The 24445-nt window shown below is 43.9% G+C and overlaps 1 protein-coding gene across 2 annotated transcripts in view; it reads left to right on the plus strand.

Moving 5' to 3' along the window:
- The window catches only part of SVOP (SV2 related protein), a 98971-nt gene that overhangs the window by 6593 nt on the left and 67933 nt on the right, over positions 1 to 24445 (plus strand). Inside the window, exons 1-2 of one of the 2 annotated variants that reach the window (XM_030219241.1) lie at positions 6902 to 6947; positions 19707 to 19867. In XM_030219241.1, the coding sequence (XP_030075101.1) occupies positions 6913 to 6947; positions 19707 to 19867 (196 nt within the window). In that variant the 5' untranslated portion in view covers positions 6902 to 6912. Of the gene's footprint in view, positions 1 to 6901; positions 6948 to 19706; positions 19868 to 24445 lie in introns of those variants that run through there. The other variant, XM_030219242.1, reaches the window with a different exon arrangement.

Raw genomic sequence — 24445 nt, forward strand, 5'->3', positions numbered from 1 at the left:
TTTATTAAGATTTGAGTTATAGCACTGTTGAGACAAACCTCACTAGTCATATGACCTCATATTGACGAAATGTGACTTCTCATTTCATATTACAAATGTACGCGGGTTGAATGAAAAGAAATGCCTCCACCTCCATAATTAATAGATGTTCTACACATGTTAACTTGTTGTTTCAAATCTCTTCCTTCACCTCAGTTGGCAAAAAGTGTCTGTATGAAGAGGCATTACAGTGCCTTAAATTCTAATGCTATATCTGAATAGTTTGGACGGACAGTATTGATTTATTTTAAGGACCTCTTCAGTGTGGTGTTAATTAAAAGGTCTATAATAGGGGCAAACAGTGTGTTTAAATTGTCACAGGATTCTAATATTAGTGCACCAAAAATCTCTAAAATTAGATGCATAGGAGACATTTATTTATTTATATAATGTATTTATCGATTGCAACTATACGGAGACTGTATCAATCAAAACCTAGCTCCTCTGGCTAGTGCTATGACTTAGTAGCAGAGCTGTGATATAAAAAGTCTGGTGCTCTTGCCTGATGGAGCTCGTAGTTGGACATACAGTGAAGGTGATGCTCTTAGACCCAGGATAAAGGGTGCCTTCTGCTGCCATTGGCATCTGAAAGATTTAGGTTTAGAATTCTTTATCCAGCCCTCACCAAGCAATTCAGAACATGCTATTCATACAGTACTCCAAAAGCTAGGTCATACCCGAGTAAAGCAGAGTACAGAATACCTTAATAGAATTTTAATAAGAAAAGACTGTATTTTATTTCATTTAAAATGTGTAATAGTTTATATACTGTCGTTCATGGCAGTTTACATCACTAAAAATCTATTTAAAAAAAACCCCCATACAATCACAGCTATGAACATCAAAAATCCTAATCACCACAGACTGAATTTATGCACCATTTATCAGTAATCCCAGGGAAAACTCATCATTTTTATCTACATCTACATAAATCAACCCCAAAGACTTTAATGGTCTATATTTAAATAAACCTATAGCTTTTGCAGCACATATAAGTGCTACCTTCACTTTGAAGTAATTTTCAACAAGATAAAATTCCAGGACCGTTGCAGGCTGATTAGATCAGTTTTGCAAATACATGAACACTTTTAAAGGTGGTAACATTAAACTGGAATGTCCTGGCTAGCATGTTGAATAGAGATCTGAATCTAGGACATGTTTTATATTGGGACTTTCTAGTAGGCCTCAGCATTTTGTTCTTAGGCGGTAAAGGGGGGGGTTGGAAAATCATATGTTAAAAGTTTGATGACATTCTATTTATTTATTTGTTTAGATTTATTTACCACCTTTTTGAAGAAATTCACTCATGGCGGTATACAGTAAGCATAGATTAAACATGAGCAATAGGCAATTACAGCAGTAAAAATATTCAAACAACAATACAAAGTATGACATAATGGTATACTAGCAATATCAACACAATACATAATAGAACATTATAATTGGTAGTGAAGGGTAAGGCAAAGTTGTAACATGTAGATGAGTAAGAAAGTAGGAAAAATTAGAAAATAAGGTGATTGATTTGAAGAAAGTTGTACGTGAGGTCAGAGAGATGGTTAAATATTATCTCAGCTTGGGTAGAAGTGGATAAACATGTCCCGGTGCAGTATGTGCAGCCCGAGTCACTCCTTGTCTGTGTGAGTGAGTCTAACAAGTTAGTTACTTCTTCCATTAAAGGCTTGGTTGAAGAGCCAAGCTTTCACCTGCTTCCTGAAGTAGAGATAGTCTTGTGTTAAGCGCAGCCTTTCAGGCAGTGCATTCCAGAGTGTGGGGGCTACTCCGGAGAAGGCTCGCTTGCGGGTATGACGTCGTGTAATGTCTTTTGGAGAGGGTGTGGTTAGTGAAAGTCCTTGGGAGGACCTTAGCTATAATATCTCTCATTATTAGCAAGTACGATCAGACAATGGAATCTGTATTATTTCTTGGTACGTGTATTGGTTCATTTGTCATCAATAAAAATGTTATACCATAAAAATGGTAACATTAGAGGCCAACCAAAACTGCTTTTTTCAGTTTTGGCCGAAACTGCTACCGAAACTGTCTAACCGCTTTAGGCCAAGGCCAAAACCAAAACTGAAAACTAAAGTTTGGTTATGTGAATGTGAACAAAAAAGGCTCAATGGGGATTGTCAGAGCTTGCAGTCGCCAGCTCTCTGCTAAACCCTCAGGCGATTATTACCCTCCAGTCCCAGGAACTGCAAGCACAGGCTGACAACTGGGATAGCCATTTTAACAAGGACTTCTTAACAAGTCTGGCATGTTTAGATTCCCAAGTCAATGTAGATGTAGTTAAATATCCTCTGAGACAGGACCTTTGTGAGAACGAGTAAATAAATCATGATTATCAGCCTTTTATGCTTACCCAAACTGTGCACAGATAATGAGAGAAAGTAGCATTGAGATGTTTCCCTTTTTGTATTTAGTTACAGGACAAGCATGGTATAGATTCTTCCTAAAATAGGGTAAAGGAGTCCAGACACTAGTCTATACTGCAGACATTATACCAGCCTGATGCACAATCCAGAATAAAAAAGCACATTGTCACTGAATGCGAGGACCTATATGTACTGAAAAATTACAATCAAGAGCTTGCTTTATTTATTTACTAGGAAAAAATGCCCGTTTCTGAGCGGAATGAAACGGGTGCTAGCAAGGGGCCCCCTCCCTCTGTCCCTCCGAGCTACTTGCCTTGTTCGCTGCCTGTGGCGTTTCTGTTTCGACCCTCGTCGAGTGTCATAGCTCCGCCCTCGACGTCATGACGTTTTGACGCGAGGGCGGTGCAGACACTCCAGTGCACACCGGATATCTCGGGCACCTCAACTTCCGTGGAGGCTTCAGAACATTGGGGTTGCCTTTTATATAGAGAGATGACATGTCCCACATTAGCCCAATTAGAATATATTTCTCAAATTATTTTCCAATATATACATTTCATTGTAATACTTCCCTACTAACACTATAAGCTGACTAGTACTTGTGCTTGGAAGAAATCACTGCAGGTTCCTTTCTCATAGAATCTGACTTCTGCACACCACAAGTTTGATTAAAATGCTGCGTCTTCATCATACCCAACAGAGCCTGGAACTTAAAAACATAAGAATAGTCATACTGGGTCAGACCAATGGTCCATCCAGCCCAGTATCCTGTTTCCAACAGTGGCCAATCCAGGTCACAAGTTCCTGGCAGAAACCCAATTAGTTGCAACTTATTTAGAATCACCCAAATAGTATCTAAGCCAGAATATGTATAAGCAAACATATAAACGGCGAGTGACCGAACTCACTCGCAAATGCGCAGTAGAGACTTCCCTCTCTGTCCCGCCCCCGCGTCAATACGTGATGACGGGGGCGGGACAGAGAGGGAAACTGCGCTCCCCCCCCCGAGGTTGCCGCCACCGGTAACCCCCCCCCGAGTCGCCGCCGCCACCCCTCCACCCGGCCCGGGCCCTCTGATCGCAATTAATTCAACGTACATCGCCGCAGCACGCAGATCAGCTGAGCTCCGGTCGGCCTTCCTTCCCTGCATGTGTCCCGCCCTCGCCGACGGTACGTCACATGAGGGCGGGACACAGGCAGAGATGGAAGGCCAGGCCGACGGGATCGCTCAGCTGATCTGCGTGCTCAGGCGATGTAAGTTGAATTAATAGCGAACAGAAGGCCCGGGCTGGGTGGAGGGGTGGCGGCAACTCCGGGGAGGGGGGGGCTTGGAAAACCCCCATTCCAATAGTAGCCCATTTAAACGGGCTCAACGGCTAGTTATTTAGATAATGAAAGACCATGTTTTACTTCCAAGCAAATAGCCTCCACACGCATGGACCTCAGCTAGTGAAAATTGAAATTAAAGCCACAGTACTTTTACAACAGCTGACTTTGCGCCACATTTGGAGTGACAGCTGATATATTTCCACAGAGAGGCTAGTTGATAAGCTTATCATGCCAAATTTACAGCTATAAAGTTCTGCTAAACTTTTGTATTAAAAGCATTTATTTGGAGCCCTCTATTTACCATATAAATTATACTGCATTACTTGCAACCGCATTTCACAAAGAAAAATGCAAGAAATAGCTCCCCCCCCCCCCCCCCCCCAGACTACCTTACAATCCCTTGTGGTCTAGTGGTGTAGTCAAGGCAAGAGTGATCAGCTCTACTCTCAAAACAGCTGCCATGACCTCTTGAGGCAGTCTCTGAGATTGCAAATAGAAGTCAGGGCAGCCATTTTGAGAGCAGAGCCAGCATGGGCAGGAATGAGGATCACTCCTGCCCTGACTACACCCTTAGACTGCCAGAGAATGTAAGATAGGCCTGAGGGAAGAGGGAGGGAGACAAACAGGACCAAGCACACATTTTTGGCTTCCACTGAAAACACCTGATCAGTTTTGGCCGAAACCAAAACTGGGCAGAAAAAGGATTTTGGGTCAGTTTCGGCACCATAACCAAAATCGAACCCATAATTCAGTTGGCCTCTAGGTAACTTGTCATAATATTGTCTCTAATTTGGGCGTTACATCTAAACGATACCACAAGGAATTTCATTAGACAGTCAGTGTTGTTTTGTACAAGCAAGCCTTGCAAAACCTGCATTACAAAAAGAAAAAAAAAGTTGCAAGTTATTAAATGGATCTGTAGTAATGTTAATGAGATCTGTAATAACTTATTACAGAAGGCTGTGATTTTGGAAAGAAGTCACTGCCAGTTTGAAATTCTTATTGCAGTTCCATAGAGGGGCGTAGCTATGGGTGGGCCTCTCGGTTCGGACCCACCCAGTTTAAACACTGAAAAGTGCACAGCTGAGCAGCTGCTGCCTTTCTGCCTCGCAGCAGCAGCGCCGGCCTGCTCAGCCACCTCCCACCTGCTTTTTAGTCTCTCGGGCAGCACTGGGAGCTGTAGTGAACGAAGTGACGCTCACATTCCATGACGCAAGCCACGCGCTGCGCGGTGCCGAATAAATCCGCCACTTCCTGTGGGCAGTGGGCTGAGGTTGCGGAAACGAGGAGCTGGGCACAGTGGACAAACCAACACGTGTCCAGGCAGCACCGGTCGCCGGTTTACCAGTGCGAACGAGAGCTCTGTCCGCAGGAAAACCACTGAGGGCTTGATGAGGTGCGGCCCAAAGCGGAACAACATGCCGGCTTCAGTCCGCAGATGCGATGCGCTGCTCTGAGGTGAGGTCTCATTGTGGCATTAATAGATTAATCTCCCCCCCCCCCCCCAAGAGTCCTATCACAATTTCCCCTGCTTATTAGCAGCCTGATGCTTCTAGGCCAGGGGTTTAGAGGATTTCCCCAATGAACAAGCATTGTTTTATGCATTCATGAAGACTCTTATAGTACTGCCAGGTGTATACACTTGTAAAAGTGGGTGCAGAAAAATCATAGCTACTACTTTTAAGCAATATGGTGGTAATTCTATAAGAGAATATGAACTTTAAGTGGTATGCACCCATTTTGAGATATTGTAATAATTTATGCACGTGACAGAATATCTTTCATAATACTTTTGATGTACCATCTTTCAAAATCAAGCAAAGAGGTTTGCAATTTATTTTAAAAAATACTATCAAAACGGTACTACAATTCAGATAGGAAATCAACGAGTAGGAAGGTAGAGAAGAGGAAACAAGATTCCTTAATAGTAAAGGGAGAGCCAGCATCAGAATAGAGAGAAAGCAGTAGAGCCAAAGGAAAGGAAAAAAGACTTCAAAGGTATTTTGCCTGTTTTGCTTAATCAGGCATTTATATTTGTTATAAAGTAAAGTTTGAAGGATATATGCGGTTGCCATAATTATATTGCAGGATCCCGTTATGTGTGTTGACATGTTTGCCATTATAGTAGACTTATGTCTGGTCAAGTTTGATATGGCATAATGTAACTATAGTTAAAAATATTGGGGGGGGGGGGGGTTCCATTAAAGTATGTATGTGGTTTATGATGATGCAGATCAGCTGTTGGGCAGACTACTTAGAAATCCATCATCAAGTGCATTCTAAGGCATTATTTTGTAGTATCCCAAGAAACACTACTCATATACATAGTGCCCACCCATATTAGCTCTGGGCCCACCCAAAATGTCAGGTCTGGCTAGCCACTGGTTCCATATATGAGGGTGCAGCCCTGAAGTAGCATCAAGACAGTTCTCTATATTCAAGGTACCTTTATAACCCAGAAGAGAAGGCCAAGATGTTTCTAAAACCACAATCTCCAGAGATATAGTAAGTTAACAAAAAATATACAAAGCTTTATATTTTATATGCCGATTTTATATCAATTATCCAAAACAGTATAACAAGTAAAAGAAAATTCTGATATTGAAATTTTTGAATTTGCACAAAACAAAACACGCTGATAATATTCAGGATTTGGATCTCAACATGATTATCAAATTTACTTCAAAGTCTGCTTATGCTTTCCTTCTTAATGAGTTTGAGGTTTCATGTTTCTGATTAAATGGATACACTGCAAATTCTATGTAACACCTAGGAAGAAATTTTTTAAAAAGATGAAACCGTAGGGACTAATTTACCCTGAATCTTAGAGATGGAATGCTTTTTCCACATGTAGTACCACAAAAAAAAATATGACATTAGCCAATTAAAAGGAGATGTGCAGTGGCCAATTGAGAGCCTGCTACAGAGACCAATCAAAAAGTGGCTTACATCTGGGCTACAGGAACTGGCTTCCATCTCTTTTTCTGGCGTGAAATCGGCTCCGCTTTTTAAGCCACTTGTCCTGGGGTTTTTTTTTTGCTGCTTTGCTGTTTACCCGGGCTGGAGGGAGCTGTCCGGCACTCGAAGGTCCTGAAAGGCTACGACCCCATTTAACACAATGTAACAGCAATGAGAACCGGGCATCGGCTCCGCCAAACGCAGCACTGCAATGGAGGAGGATTTATTTCAGCTGAGACAGTTGCCGTAAGTACCACACAGTTGATGCTGCCTAAGAATTTTAAACAAAATATAATCAAATCTGTGCATGAATGCCTTTGGACCCTTGAAAGCAAGGCCTTTTCCCTTGGTAATCTGCCCAAGGATCAGCCTTCTCCCGTGTAGGTAATTTCAGAACCCTGTAACACACACTAGTGGAGAACTGAAATGTTCATAATTTTGCATAATTCGTGTGATTAAGTTTGTAGTCTAGCAATAAAAATGACTGAAGATAGAACAGTAAATGTTGACCCCTGGACTGAAGAATTTTGAGAAATGCAAAGGAATAATGCTATTCTTTATTTTATTGGTCTTTCAAATGCCCTTAAATGTTGTGCTTTTATATAACTTAAAAATAGAAAACTGTGCTTGGAAATATCACGAGAAATGATTTCAGCTGACTATAAATAGCAAATAACCCAGTGCCGTGCATGCCAATGAATGCTGGACACCTGTATATGTTGGGTCTGAACAATTTTTTTTATCAAAAATATAGAACAGGAAAAGTTCTCTACGATGACAAATCACAGAAGGCAAAAGTAGAGACTAATAGACGATTCACCACTGGAGACGTGAGTCCAACAGTCTTTATTATATCAGAGATAACGACCCGACACAGGCCGTGTTTCGACGCTAAGAAGCGTCTGCATCAAGGGTCAATATATGGATGTGCATATATGTTTTTATTGGCATTATTTATATGTTATATGTTTTGATTTGTAGTGTATTTATTGACCACTGATGCAGACGCTTTTTAGCGTCGAAACACGGCCTGTGTCGGGTCGTTATCTCTGATATAATAAAGACTGTTGGACTCACGTCTCCAGTGGTGAATCGTCTATTAGTCTCTACTTTTGCCTTCTGCAATTTTTTTATCAAACTGATAAGTAAAAATGTACTGTGTTAATTGTGACTCTCGATTGATTTTTCCTGAATTTACATGCGCATCCCTGTTATTGGTTGCATATGCTTATTGGAAGTTTGACTTCTATAATCAAATATTTTTTTTCAATGAGTCAATTACAGGTGAAACCCAATTTTTGTATAGGAAGTCATGGTAGAAAAAGGGTCCATCCAAGGTCTGGAGGTTCAGTTTACACAGCAGTTTACAAAAACTTTGTGAACATAGAGTCTTAAAAAAAAAAAAGTTAAAAGGCCACAGGAAATCCACATGTAGTTGGCAACATGTACAGAGGAACATCCATTTTTCAAAGGAACATGTCCAAAACAATAACTCTTCCTCGCTACGATTCTCTTCCTCTCTACGATTCCCTAATGTGTCTGTACACATGAACCTTATTCTACCACAAAATTACTGTATTTGTTCATGCCGGAATTGGCGAACGCCTTTATGGTACTATGTAAGCCACATTGAGCGTGCACATAGGTGGGGAAAATGTGGGATACAAATGTAACAAATAAATAAAATAAAGAACGGCAGCTTCATCTGGGGCTTTGAACATTTAAGTAACTGTCCTTGCACATGTATACAACTGATTTTGCAACCTACACATATACCCCCAGATTCTATATAGTGCGACTTATGTTGCATGCGCAAATCCAGTCATAATCTCTATTTGTGCGTGCGCTAGTGTTTTTAGCGTGTAGGTGCCTATAGGGATGTTGTACGTTAACGTGCGTACATGGTTAATGCACTTTAAAAAAGTTAACACGCCTATAACGCTGCTTAGTAAATAGGGCCCTTAATTAAGACAATCAGTGCCGATAATTGCCAATTAACAAGCAATTATTGGCATTAATTAGAATTTACATGCACAACTGTCTAAGCACATTCTATAAAATCAATATTTGGGAAAAAAACTTGATATGCTATCAACACAAATGAACATAAAGAGGTTTTCTACATAAGAATAAATAAGCAATGAAAATAATGAAAAAGGGAGGAAAAAGCCTCAAGACGTTCATCTGCAGAAAAAAACCTCCCGAAGAAAAAATATTGGTGAATATTTTTCAGGTATGATATGTAGAATCTAGCCCATAAGGGCCACCGCTTATACACTTAAGTGCCGGATTTTACAAAAACTGGCCATCCAGGGGAGCCAATGACTGAGCTCCACTAGACAATTCTAGTTTTTGGCTTTGTGAGGTGGTTTAGATTAGAGAGAAAAGCACAATCACTCCTTCAGTGCCTAAGTCCAAATGAGCAGAGTTAGTTGACACCAGGGGCGTAGCCAGACACACATTTTTCGGTGGGCCTGGGTCCAAGATGGGTGGGCAGAAGAACTCCGCCTTGTCCCACAAGTGATTTGGTCTCTCCCTCTCTCACCTGCATGCCATATTGTCTCTCCAAACATCCCCCCTCTCCTGCATACCTTTTAAATATCAGATTTTCACCGGCAGCGAGCAGCAACTAATATACACTGCTCATGCTGGCCCCACAGCCTTCCCTTTGATGCAACTGCCTGTTTCCGCATAGGCGGGAATACATCAGAGGAAAGGCTGTGGGGCTGATGCGAGCAGTATGTATCAGTGCTGCTCACTGCAGGCGAAGATCTGCTATTTACAAGGTATGCAGGAGGAACAGTTGTTGGGAATTTTCAGCTGGTGGGGCTTGGAGATCCCTGCCAACCACATCATAGGTGTGCTGCTACTGGGTGGGCCTGAGCCCAAAGTGGGTGGGCCTGGGCCCACCCAGGCCCACCCTTGGCTACACCACTGGTTGACACTGAATATGGGGGGTTAAGTGGCCCTAGGAGATTTAATCATCAGGCCCAATAAGTTTATTCCAATTTAATAAAATGTACACAGTAAATTTAGATCTGCCTGTGAAGGGAAACTTGTTCAGAGCTCAGTGACAGTGGTGGATTGTGCTTAAAAACTGTCATGCACTTACCTTGCAGAACTCAGACTCTAAATAAGAGGTGAGCTCAGGCCTCTTCTCGCTTTTATATTACTGCTCGTCTCCACCCTCTGACGCAGTGCCACCCAATTGGTCTTTTCCTATACTCCTTGGGCTGATTGGTCATTGTAGAAGACTTTTCTGTCCTCAGGCTGCTTGTGGTGCTCTGAGTGACTTGGTCTCTGTTGATCCCTGGTGTCTGACTTCAGTTAGTTTATCATTAATGAAACCTCCTTTAGGTTCTTGGACTCTTTCTCTACCTGTTGTCTTGGATTTGCTCTCTACCCAGTACTTTTCTTTCCTCATCCTTCACCTGATGTCTGGTATCCACTTCATCCTCCCCAGGACCCCTGTGCTTCAAGCACTGGCAGCTTCTGAGTACCAGAGGGCTTGATCCAAAGAGAAATTGGGCTGTTATAGATGAAGGGGCACATCCCTTGAGTAGGTATGACCATGATAATAACTAAACACTGAAGGACGTAGATACAATAATGTTAGAACTTATTGGGAACACTGAACTCTGGTATAAAAAATAAAATCAAAATTGTAAAGTCCTTCATGTCTTTGTACCTCACTTTTTTGCTTCCTGTTTCATACCTGTGAGGAATTTTTTCTTCTACTCTGTGTACCTAGGCAGGGAAGGTATATAGGTGCATATGTTGTGTCTGTTTAGTACAGGCAACATATGCCCCTTATAAATGAGCCTACCTAAAAGGTCCTGCATTACATTACATGTTCTTTGAGGCAAGCGTACATCTGTGCATGTATATGCTGGTAGAAATGGGGCCATATGTCTGTACTTCATAAAAACACATGCATATGGATTGATTTCTACCAGCATATACAAGCACAGACGTACATGGTCATGCCCGGTGATAAACTAACTGAAGTCGGACACCAGAGATCAACAGAGACTAAGTCACTCAAGGGATCTTTTACTAAAGGTTTATCTGCAGCAGGTCCCATTTTATTTCTATGGGCCCTGCTGCAGATAACTTGAGCTAATCTTTAGTAAAAGCCCCCCCCCCCCCCACCAGAGCACCACAGGCAGCCTATCTGAGGACAGAGAAGTCTTCTACAATGACCAATCAGCCCAAGGAGTATAGGAAAAGACCAATTGGGTGGCACTGCGTCAGAGGGTGGAGACGAGCAGTAACATAAAAGCAAGAAGAGGCCTGAGCTCACCTATGTACTGATCCCACACCTGCTGTGCCCATTCTCTTCCCCTGGGAACACCTAAGCATATATCATCTAAAAGTAGTCACTATGGGATAAATTCTATAAATGCTGCTCAAATTTAGGCACCAGGAAAAATCGGCACTAACGCTATTCTATAAAGGATACTCCAGGCTGAGCATCTTTTGTAGAATAGCATTGAGAGCAGATTCCCACACAACTGTGGATGTGAGGACTTGTGCCCGCTGAACACTGGTGTAAAACCTGGCACACACAAGTTGGGTGCGTAACCCCGGTATTCTATAACACTGTGCCTAAATGTTTGGAATTCCCCTGACCCGCCCATGCCCCTTCCATGGCCACATCCCCTTTTGGATTGCACATGACACACTTTGGGTGCGCAGTGTAAAAGAATAGCGTGTAGGCCAATGGTTCTCAACCCAGTCTTCGGGACACACCTAGCCAGTCAGGTTTTCAGGATAACCAAAATGAATATGCATGGGATAGATTTGCATATAGTGGAGGCAGTGCATGCAAATTTACCTCATGCATATTCATTGGGAATATTCTGAAAATCTGACTGACTGGGTGTGTCCTGAGGACTCGGTTGAGAACCCCTGGTGTAGGCAGATGCGTGCATAACTGCAAATTAGTGCCAATTAAATCCAGTTAACACCATAATTGGTGGTTAGCACCCAGTTGACTAATTAATTTGTATCTGGGTTCCGTGACCTATATAGAATCGGGGGCTATGGGGCTTACTAGGCTGGGTCGGGTATTTGATGCAAATTTTAACATGCATGTGAAGGGCAATTCTATAACTGGGTGCTTGCACACTTACCCATGAAAATGCTAGCATGGCACGTGAGTGCTATTCTGTGGCCTAGCTTGTAGATGCAAGGGGGCATGCACATGGGCAGAGCACGAGAGGGAAATGGTCAGGGCAGGTGTGCAAATGTAAGGCACACTGACACCAGGTTACACTAGTTTGTTTAATAATGTAATATCTGTAAAATTCTTGGTCGCTTGCAATAAAAACATACAAAATACAATCATAAAACACTAAGGTAAAAAAAAAACAACAACAATTAGTCCATCCTCTGATTAGTCTTCTCTTCAGTTGATCTTCTCATCTGTGCTATATACATTACATTGCTTTTAAAGCATAACGATTATACTCCAAATGTCTGCTCAAATAACAGTGTTTTCAATTCTTTTGTAGGTAATCAATAGAAATAAAATAAAGCATAGAAAAGAAAATAATTTGATACCTTTTATTGGACTAACAATACATTTTTATTAGCTTTTGAAGGTAACCCTTCTTCAGATCAGAAATAACAATAATTCTTTTTTAAAACTCTTCAGGTTCTGAGCCAATCTTAAATTCATTGGTAGAGCATTCCATAAAACTGGACCTTAAACATTGATGTTCTGTACTCTTCTAGTCTAATATAGCAAACAGATGGACTTTCTAATTGAGCCTTATTTGCAGATCTCATAGTTCACAAAAGGTTGATAAATTCGTAAAGTAGCTGTGATTAGTGGAGAAGCAGTTCTATTCAGCACTTTAAAAACCAGTAACATGACCTTAAATTTAATTCTTTGATCAATTGGTAACCAGTGGAGTTGCTTCAGCACTGGTAAAGTATGAGAATAATATGGACAGCCTGTAAGCACCCTCACTACAGCGTTTTGAGTTATCTGAAGAGCTCTGAGAGAATTGTTTGGTAAGTCCTATTAACAGGCCATTACAGTAGTAAAAAAAATATTTATTTGTAAGATGGATTATTTTTATGTTTTAATTGATGTGGGTATTGTTTTAATTATTATGTATGTCCTGATGTACTCTGCCTAGAATGGATAGATAGTGCGGAATATAAATGTTGATATAAATAAATTTTTAACTTGATATTCCAATCTGAAGCAGGTCTCGGTGGTGCACGTAAAAACATAGAATAATATAAAACCGAGTCAAACAGAAAAGGAACTCAATCATCTGATGGGAAAGGATAAACAGCACACATACAACCAACCCAAAACCAATCTCATCACAGGTAACCTCAGCCGTCCCAAACGCAGGCTCCACTCTGATCTCCAAAAAGATGGAACTTCAAAAGTGCCTTAAAATTCTTAGTGGAAAGCTTAGCCTGCAGTGACAAAGGTAATTTTATTCCACAGTGTTGAGTCTAGCAAAAAAAAAAAAAAAAAGGCAGTTGTCCAAATAGATGCCAGGTGGTCCTGAGAATAGAGAGTGACATGGGGACAAAGGTTGTCCCCATCCCCACGAATTCTGTCCCCGTCCTGTCCCCACGAACTCTTTCCCCATCCACAGAAGCCTCAAACAGTTAATTTTATTCCCAAGCAAATTCAGGTTCAATGTGCCTTACATTTGAAAATATAATAAGACAGGGTAATAGGATTAAATTATATCATGGGAGCAAATAGATGAATATGTTTGAAACATGATGTAACAAAGTTGAGATTAGCAATAACATACCCAACTGGCCATTTAAAAGTCTGTCCTTTTAATGATGCCGCATCATATGTTCAGAACTCATAGCCATATGTATACATGCACAGTCTGCACACACCAGAACAGGCATCCATATTCCATATACACGCAGTCTTCTACAGACTCGGCGTACATCCAAAACAATTTTTATTTTCAGATTTCCATCTTCCAAAATTCTAGACAGCAGATATATAGATTAGTAGGACCCAAAGAAGTCCAAAACAAGTAAAGTCAGAAACAACAGATTATACCTAATTGTTTAACCACCCTTAGGATTCACCTTTGGATTTAAAAAGCAAAACCATGTGCATGTAAGGACTGAATAAACAAATTAAAACAAAGTTTGGCTTTGAAGCAAATGCTCTTAATATGTAATACTGGTAGCAAGCAATAATGAAACGATGGAATATTCATTCACACAGCAAACAGCCAGTGCCAACAAATTTATTTTCCACTGAACATAATTAAAGTTTGTATAAACTTGGTGGCTACGAGTGTGTTGAACTGACAACGCTGCCAGTTGCCACATTTAGACTGACTGAACTTCAGCATGAGGGTAGCCCTTCCCTTATTACCTCACGGGACACGGAAGGCAGGGCACAGGAGAATCGCTGGACATGGAGGGGAGGCCAGAATCACGGGACACCGAGGGGAGGGCAGTGCAGAGGAGAATCGCTGGACATGGACGCCAGAATCGCGGGACACCAAGGGGAGAGCAATGCAGAGGAGAATCGTGGGACACCGAGGGGAGGGCAGTGCAGAGGAGAATCGCTGGACATGGAGGAGAGGCCAGAATTGCGGGACATGGAGGGGACGGCAGGGCACAGGAGAATCGCACATGGAGGGGAAGTCAGAATCGTGGGATATGGAGAGGATGGGAGGGGAGGGGAGGAAAGAATCGCTGGACATGGAGGGGAGGGCAGGGGAGAGAGGAGAAATTGCTTCGACGAGATCCTTAAAAACATAATCACCATTACAAGATAGCCTTGCTAGCGCCCGTTTCATTTTTTTGAGAAACGGGCCTTTTTTACTTGTCTTTCAAGAATTTAAATTTATTTTATTTATTTATTGCATTTGTATCCCACATTTTCCCACCTATTTGCAGGCTCAATGTGGCTTATATAGTACCGTCAAGGCGTTTGCTCAGTCGGTTGATAACAAATACAAGGTTGTATAGTGATCGAATGAGGTATATGTGGAGGGTCGGAAGGGATGAAGATTGTGTGTTGTCCAGTACGATCATTAGGCATGCTATGTTTTTGGGTGAAGAGGTTTACGTAGGGTCGTTGGGGTAGGCCTTTTTGAAGAGGTTGGTTTTTAGTGATTTCCTGAAGTTCAGGTGGTCATAGATTGTTTTCACAGCTTTTGGGAGGCCATTCCATAGTTGTGCACTTATGTAGGAGAAGCTGGATGCGTAAGTTGTTTTGTATTTCAGTCCTTTGCAATTTGGGTAGTGTAAGTTTTTAGGTATGATCTTGATGATCCGACTCAGACCTTATAGGTCTACCAATAAGAAACAATCATGTATCCTGGGACTACGCCTTATATAATTTTGTGGACTAAAGTGCAGATTTTGAAGATGATCCGTTCCTTGATTGGGAGCTAATGCAGCTTTTTCTCGAAGGGGTTTGGCACTTTCGAAGCGTGTTTTGCTGAATATCAACCTGTCTGCTGTATTTTGGGTGGTCTGGAGTTTTGTTGTGAGTTGTTCTTTGCATCCCACGTAGATTCCATTGCAATAATCTGCATGATTTAGGACCATTGATTGTAATAGGTTTCGAAAGGTTTCCCTTGGGAAGAAAGGTTTTAATCGTTTGAGTTACACATTGAATAGAACATTTTCTTTATTACAAAGTTTACTTGGCTCTCGAGAGTAAGGTTGCGGTCGAGTGTGACACTGAGTATTTTCAAGCTGTCTGAAGTAGGGAGGGTGTGTCCTGTGGTATTTATGATTGTGGATTTATACTTGTTATGTTGAGAGGAGAGGATGAGGCAGTGTGTTTTTTCAGTGTTCAATTTCAGTTGGAATGAGTTTGCCCAGGAGTCCATGATGTTCAGGCCATCGTTGATTTTATTGGTTATTTCTGTCAAGTCATGCCTGAAGGGGCTGCAGATTGTAACATCTGCGTAAATGAATGAGTTGAGGCCTCGATTGGATAAGGACTGTGCCATTGGAATCATCATCATGTTGAAGAGTATTGATGATAATGGTGATCCTTGAGGTACTCCGCAGACTGCTTTCCACGGTGGTGATATGTTTGAATTTGATTTTACTTGATAAGTTCTGATGGTTAGAAAACCTTAAATCCAATTAAGTACATTTCCTTCAATCCCTAAGTGGCCAAGTAGTCTTAGTAGTATGTTGTGGTTTATCATGTCGAATGCGCTCGACATGTCGAACTGGAGGAGTATGCTTTTACCTATGGCTATCTCCTGCTTGAATTTGGTCAGGAGGGTGACTAAGACAGTTTCGGTACTATGGTGGGAGTGGAATCCTGATTGTGAATTATGTAATATTGAGAACCTCTCCAGATATTCTGTAAGCTGTTTAGTCATCAAACTCTCCATCATTTTTACTACTAGTGGGATAGACGCAACTGGGCGGTAGTTGGTGAGATTGTTTGTGCTTTTCTTGGCGTCTTTTGGTATTGGGGTGAGTAGGATGTTGCCATATTCCTCAGGGAAGAGACCTTGTTGTAACATGAAGTTTAGGTGGGATGTGAGGTCTGCTATGAAGCGGTCGGGGGCGGATTTTAGTAGATGACTGGGACGTGTATCCAGTTTGCAGTGGGTCTTGGCGAACCTGTAAGTTGCTTGTGTGATTCGGTGTTGAGGAGATTACATGTTGTCCAGATATGGTCAGCTGGGTATCCATCGGAGGTTAGGTCCAGATCGTTGAAGTTTTCGATGTCGGTGTTGTGATGAGGCAGTGTGCTAAAGTAGTTAGCAAGTTTGTCTGCGGGTGGGATGTCTGTGTTGGTTGTGGTGATAGGGGTGGTGTCTAGTAACTTATTTATGAGTTAGAATAGTTTCTTGATATCTTCGTAATCCGGTCCTAGTTTGGTTTTGTAGTAGGACCTTTTGGTTTGTTTTATTGCATATTTGTATTTTCTATGTATGTTTCCATGCGTTGAGTGTATGATCATCTTTTATTTTTCTCTATGCTCGTTCAAGTTTTCTGGATTGTGTTTTGAGTTTTTTTAGTTCGTCATTGAACCATGGTATAGTATTCTGACTTTTTGATATTCTTGTTTTTAATGTCTGTATCATATCTCTTCATCCCTCTAGGGTATACATATTCATGTCTTCAAGTCTCTTCTCGTATGTCTTCTGGTGCAGACCTCATTCCATTTTGTTCACTTTCGTCTGAATGGCTTTGAGTCATTTTATGTAATTTGCAAGATGCGGCCTCCAAAACTGCGAACTCACCAATGACGTGTGTTACCATATTGCATATCAGCTGCAAAACTAGCAGATAACACACTCCTCCAAAGATGTAGATAACTGCAACTATATTATGGATATGGTGTCCACATATATCAGTGGATGTTAATGCAGTGGCTGTCTTCCCTCAAATGTTGACCACCCCTTCAAACATTACTATAGAGATTTTGCAATAGCCATGCATTCAAAATTGACTTGAATGCATAGCAGCTGCCAAACCTTATCACACATTAATAAATAAGCCCCTATGTTTTCTGAGGCTCAACTTTTATGTGTGTATATGCCGAGGCAGTTCTATAAATGCCCACTTCAGGGGTCTTTTTACTAAGGTGCGCCAAAAAGTGGCCTGCGCTGGTGTAGACACCTGTAGTGGGCGTGCGCAGGTCCATTTTTCTGCACACCTGTAAAAAAAAGGCCTTTATTTTTAGCCACATATGGACGTGCGGCAAAATTAAAAAATGTCGCATGTACATTTTGGGCCTGAGACTTTACTGCCACCCATTGACCTAGTGGTAAAGTCTTGTGCGTTAACCGGACGGTAATTGTCAGCGCGTGTACAGTGCTGATTTACCGCCCGGTTAGCGCCACGTGCCAGAAATTTTCTGGGGTGTGTTGTGGGCACGTTTGGAAATTAAATTACTGCCCGGGCCATGCAGTTGCCGGGTGGTAGTTCAAAATTGACGCATATAGGACGCTCGTACGTGCCTACACAGCTTAGTAAAAGGGCCCCTGAACGTGTAAAAAGCTGTTCTACACACTCAAATCACTTACAAAATTATCCCTGATGTATCTACAGCAGGGGCGTAGCTACGTGGGGCCACGGGGGCACGGGCCCCCACAGATTACGCCCTGGCCCCCCTCTACGTTTGACACCCCACCACCGCCTGCCTGCCCCCCCGCCGCCGCATCATCAGGTACCTTGTTTGCTGGCGGGGGTCCCCAATCCCCGCCAGCAAAAGAGTCTTCTTTAGCGCCGGTCAACTCGGCGCCTTCGTTGTGTGATCATCTGTTTCTGACGCCTTACGTCCTGCACCGTGCATGTAGCCCCGTGCAGGATGTAAGGTGTCAGAAACAGATGATCCCACAACGAAGGCGCCGGAGTCGACCGGCGCTGAAGAAGACTCCGGCTGGCGGGGATTGGGGACCCCCGCCAGCAAACAAGGTACCTGATGTGGTGGAGGGGCAGGGGACGGGCGGGCGGCGGTGGCAGCGGGGGTCCAAATTGGCAGTGGAGTTGCAGTGGCAGGGGGGGGGGTCAGCGGCCGTGGGGGGGGGTTGGCGGTGGGGGAGGCGGCTAAACAGGCCCCCCCTCTGGCCCCCCTCCTGCCGAGGTCTGGCTACGCCCCTGATCTACAGTACATCTATCTCTCTCTCTCTGTATATATTGGTGCTTTACAATGAGTTCACATAAGTTTTCATATGCGCAGTAGGTAGAACGAGAGTGTAATTCAACCAGATAAAGCCATGGACTAAGAACATGGAAGTAAACATTGATCTAGTTGAATGAATCAATATTAGAATACAAGTATTCTGCAGAATTAAACATGGATGAATTAATCATGATAATTTGCACTGATAATGGATTGTAAAAGTGTGTCCATAAATCTAATTTTTCTTTGGGATTAAAAAAAAAAAAAAATGACTGGTTGCTCAGTGCAACACACTAAGGAATGGGAATATGGGGTTTAATTAATGTCTTTTCATTGGGGGCCTGGAAAGTGCTAGTGTGGAAAGGCAGCAGGTTCATAGCAAATCATCATCTTGCAACAATTCCCTTTGACCAAATGGGAGAAAGGAAATTTTTATCCCCACATAAAAGAAATGTAAAATAAGAAAATGATGGTGCCAGGCAGATGAGTTAGTGATAAGCAACCTCCTGCACTGCCATACAGGAAGCTCGCTTTGGCATGATGCAAATAATACGAGAGTTAACAGTAAATTTGTGAGTGAGATCATACTCCACATACCCTGGCTTAAGAATGATTTTCATAACTGTTGTGGTATATGCAAAACTAAAATAAAAAAAATACTGAAGAGCAAAAATTATATGAAACCATGTAGTAAAAGCAGTTAGCTTAGCGGGGTTTAAAAAAGGTTTGGATGACTTCCTAAAGGAAAAGTCCATAGACCATTATTAAAATAGACTTGGGGAAAATCCATTACAGTCAAAAAAACAGAGGAAAATGCTCAAATGATAATCTACAGGCGACCACCCAGGAAGATAACCTAAGTGGAATTTTTCTCTTGTGCACATGTAGTATTTTGTATATTTTTTCAGTGTTCAAAATGACATTAACCCTGTAGGTTATCGTTTGAGCATTTTCCTCTGTTTTTTTGGTTGTAATGTTTTTTTTCTCCGAGTTGGAGTTGATTTCCATTGCAGTTTGTTTCAGAGGATAGTTGAAACCTGTGATAAGAGCCATTAAAGGGATGTCCATCTCTGTAGGCATCCCTGGCTGCTGAGGTAGCCTTTCCTTAATATAGTATTTATAGATAATCTTTTGGGCTAATGTTAATGTTTAGGGCAAAGCTTAGTAGTATTGGTTTCATATGCAAAAATAACCCATTTGGAACAGGACAGAAATTTAGATAAATTCCTGGTTCCTGGACTTGGGAGTCCCGTTGATGTAGTACTCGCGATCCTCTTTCACTAACACCCAGCAGCCAGCCAAAATCTACAATAGAAAGAGCTCTTTAGGAAGCGGCTTCCTGCTTTTTGCAGCTGCAGCAAAACTGATCCTTTCATATTTCATAGTGTGGTCAAGTTCCGCCGTACGGGGGAGAGCTCCAGGTCGGATGAGGATGCCGTTTCTGGAGAGCATGAGATTCAGATTGAAGGTGTTCGTGCTGACCTAGAGCCAGTAGAACTAGAGGATGGAGCAGCAGTACCGAAGGAATTTGCCAATCCTACAGACGGTAAGCAGAATTTCACATTGAAATCAAATTTAAATTTTTGTCCTTGTTGGGTGAAGGTAATTTTCAAAGGCATTTCCATGCATAAAAAGAGTTTTATATACTAAAACCAGGGCTGTGCCAAGGGTCTCTGGCGCCCCCCTGCAGACTACCAGTTGGCGCCGCCGCCGCCCCCCCCCCCCCGCACCTGCCTGGCTCCAAGGCAGCGATTCCCCTCTCTCCCTGAGCCCTACCCTCCCACCCATCCATGCCCATCTGTCCCCTGCCCCCGCCATTCATCCCGATCAAGCAATTCCCTTCTCTCCCTTCCATGAACCCTGCCCTCCCATCTATGCGCCTCTCTCCCCTGCCCTCCCGCTCCCATGTAGGAACTGCCCGCCCTCTTCTCCCCCCCAAGATCCCTTTCCTTTTTTTTTTCTTTTAAATTTACCTTCCTCAGTGCAGCGTCAGTGAAGGAGGCGGCGCTCCTAGTCCCGACGTCTCTAGCCTTCCATTGGTTCGCTCAGTGTTCCGCCTTCTTCTGACGTCAAGGATGACGTCAGAAGAAGGTGGGACACTGAGCGAACCAATGGAAGGCTAGAGACGTCGGGACTGGGAGCGCCGCCTCCTTCACTGACGTTGCGCTGCCGGAGGAAGGTAAATTTAAAAGAAAAAAAAAAGGAAAGGGATCTTGGGGGGGAGAAGAGGGCGGGCAGTTCCTACATGGGAGCGGGAGGGGCAAGGTAAGCACGCAGCGGCGGCGCCCCCCAGAAGATGGCGCCCCCCCCTGCGGCGCTTACCCCGCTTACCGCATCGGCACGGCCCTGACTAAAAGAGAGTTTGTGAAAACTGCTCAACACATATACATATATGCACATATAGCAAATATGGCGGCTATTTTTGAAGCATCCTTAGGTGTAAATGGCAACTTTTAAATGTGTGGAGAGGCCCAGATGTATAAAAAGAGGGGCCATTCAAACATGGGGAAGCAAGGGGTATGGGGAGAACAAGGAAAGGGAGTGGTCTGGTCTGGCATTCCTTATTTCAAATTCATATATGGAATCTTGGTACCCTAGCAATGATACTGTGATACAGTGGCGTAGGAAGGGCGGGGCAGTGGGGGCGGTCCCCAGGGTGCAGCACGACACACACACACCCCCGGCGCATTCTTGGCTGCTGGAGGGTGCAGAGAGCAGCCGCGCGCTTGTCGGCTCCGCTGGTTCCCTGCTCCCTCTGCCCCAGAACAGGTTACTTCCTGTTCCGGGGCAAAGGGAGCCAGTGGAGCTGACAGGCACGCGGCTGCTGTCTGCACTCTCCAGCAGCCAAGAATGCGCCGGGGGTGTGTGTGTGTCGTGCTGCACCCTGGGGGGACGGACACCACTACACCCGGGGGGTGCGCAGCGGCGACCCGCCCCAGGTGGCAGCCGACCTAGGATCGCCACTGCTGTGATATTACTGCTAGCGGTTACAGTGGCCATTTTGAAGAGTCAGGGACATGAGGTGGCAGTGAGTGGACATCCTCCTGGCCCACTAGCCATCAGGGATATTCAGTAAGCCCGGAGACTGACTTGGGAGCGTGGCCCTAAGGAAGGGGTTAACTTAGGGGAGGCTGCCATGTGTCAGGCTCTTGGCCCACATGTGGGGGAGGGGGCATCTCCTGCCAGGGTAGTTGAATGGGTGTGTGTCAGGATCTACATGGCTGTTTTATATAGAACTCTATTCCCAAATGAGCATGAAATGTGTTTCATGTGACTTTCAGAGATGCTGATGTCTCTGAGACTTCACGTGTCTTTTGGAATTCGTTTGAGAGAACATGGAACGAGTGTCGTATTGGCGTGTTCATACTGGTACACTTGCCTTTTTTATCTATTGCAGAGCATATGAAAATAATAAATTCTGCAATTTTTATTTAACTGTTCTGAGAACCTGTGGTGTAAAATCACTGATGTAAATGAACTGTGATGAAAAGTAACCTGTTCCGCGCAGAGGGAGCAGCAGGGAGGGAACGAGCGGACTCGGAGCCAACAGGCGCGCGGCACCCCCCCCCAGCGGCATGCACCCGGGGCGGACTGCCCCCACCGCCCCTCCCCTTGGTACGCCACTGGTGTGCCATATATAGAATCCGGGAACAGTGGATCCCTTTACCTGTAGTGAGGATGAGGATGGGTAATTTTCAGTGATGCTTTTTATGCCTGTACATGGCCATTACACATATAAGAAGCTTTGAAAAGATCCTCCTCATATATTGTAGGAAAGCTATTTGGGTTTCAACCAGTGGCGTTCTTGGGGGGGCTGGCACCCTGGGCGGATCGCCAATGTGCCGCGCCCCCCCCCCCCCGATGCAGCGCGGACCCCCCCGGCGAAAGGACACCCCCGCGAAGGAAACCCCCCCCCCCCTGCCGGGTGCACGCCGCGGGGGGGGGGGGGGTGCCGCGCGTGCCTGCCCTCCGTTGGGCCATGCTTCTTCTCTGCCCCAGAACAGGAAGTAACCTGTTCCGGGGCAGAGAAGAAGCATGGACCAACGGAGGACAGGCACGCGCGGCACTCCCCCAGCGGCGTGCACCTGGGGCGGACCGCCCCCACCGCCCCCCCCCCCCCTAGGAACGCCACTGGTTTCAACAAACTGTAATCAGGACAGAGAAAAGTTTATGGTGGAAAGGCATAGGGCTTATCGGGCGACTATGAGGGCAGATGATGCAAGCGCAAAATGTGCTCAATCTACAGCTGGCTTAGGACACATGTTTTGGACTTGCCCACGGGTTTTTGAGTTTCAGAGGCAGGTGTGCCAGCATGTCTCTTCGCTTTGGGGGGTTGTATGGCAACCAGGTCCGTCTCAGCTGTTTGACGTTTTCAGGGTGTCCCCATTTTTGCCTAGGGGCTTAAAGCCATTTTTTAAACGGGTAAGAAATCCCATCCTCCAGCATTGGATAACTGTTGAGTCTCCGTCATTGCAGCAGTGGCGATCTAACATAATTTTTTTTCTTTGTGCATTAGAGCTCAGAGGCATAGGGGACTTGTCTTCCTCTAGGGGAGAAGATTTTTGTCAAAGGTGGTCCCCGTTTTGGGAATCACTGACCGCAGTAGCACATAGTAGAATTCTGAATGCTTAAATAAGTGAAGTGTGGCAGGCGACAAAGGGTTGGGTTAGGGGGGTGGTTGGTTGGGATAGGGGTTGAGGTATGTTAATAGATAGGGGCCTTGTTATTGAACTGTGCGTTATATCAAAGAGCTAATGGCTATAGCGGCCTGACGTAGGAGGGGGGAGGGAAATGAGGGAATTTGGGGGGGGGGAAGTGTAACGAATGGCGAGATCGAACATGAATGTGCAATGTTGTGTTATACCAGGTCGGAGTTTCATACGGCTGTTGCACTGTGCTATTTGTTTTTGTTTGCTCAATTGCCATCAATAAAACATTGAAATATAAAAAAAGAACTCATGCCTCAGAGGTTCTGCGCATGTTTAAAAAAAGAAAGAACAAGCCCCTTTCACGTCCGCTTTGAGACTGCTGCCTGCTTTCAATCCAGTTATGGTATTGGTTTTATTAAAATATGCACACTGCTAGCACTGCGACAGGGAAAGGATACGCGGTCTGTGCATGCTCTGACGCTGATGCATTAGAGTAGACCTGAGAGATTTGCGAAAGGCAAGAACCATGATCCCTTGCAGGATAAATGAACCTGACCTTTGAAAAGCTGTTTTGCATGGCACTTTTCAGACAGTATTCAAAATTAGGGGAAAGCTGTTAAAATGTCTTACGGATGTTATGTGATAGATTAAAAGAAGTGCTTTTGTTGCAGATAGTTTTTTTCTTAATTTCTCAAAGGGTGAAAAGGTTTTAAATAACAAACCGACTCTCCAAATGCTGACAAAGCAGCTGTGCAACTGACCCTGTGCTCTGCTCTGGACTCGCCAGTCTACAGCAAGAGTATTATATAGGATCACCCAGTGGCGTAGCCACAGGTGGGCTTGGGTGGGCCAGGGCCCACCCATTTATGGCTCAGGCCCACCCAACAGTAGCACATGTTTAGTGGGAATCCCAAGCTCCGCCAGCTGAAGATTTCCCATGATGGTAATAAAAACACTACTCTCCATGACACCGGCACCTGCGTATGCTCAGTTTTCAGTGCATGCCTACTGCCAAGGTGGAAAGAAGCGTTTTCCCACCAGCTAAGATAATTTTTGGAGGGGAAGGTGGGAGAACACTTGGTGCCCACCCAATTCTTGCCTAGGCCCACCCAAAATCTGTTGTCTGGCTACGCCCCTGGGATCACCCAAGATAAATTAAGGTGCGTAAACATTCGGGCAAATTAATCCTTGTGGTACACTGGACAGAGTTAACGAATTATCCATGGCAGCTCTCTCTCTCTTGTATGCTCTCCAAATATTGTTCTTTTTCTATTTAAGGTGCAATTTTCTAACTATTTTTTTAGGGGGGGGGATGCCAATATCTCCAAAATATTTGTTCTTATGGTAACTGATATTTGTTAGCTCTGTTATACACTAGTTGCCATCCAGAAGCTCGAAAGGTTTCGAGTGACGTTCAGGAGGAGCCTAGTGGTTAAAGCAGCAGGCTAAGAACTAGGAAAGTCCATTTCAAACCC

The sequence above is a fragment of the Microcaecilia unicolor genome, chromosome 11 (assembly GCF_901765095.1).
Source record: "Microcaecilia unicolor chromosome 11, aMicUni1.1, whole genome shotgun sequence".
Lineage (NCBI taxonomy): Eukaryota > Metazoa > Chordata > Amphibia > Gymnophiona > Siphonopidae > Microcaecilia > Microcaecilia unicolor.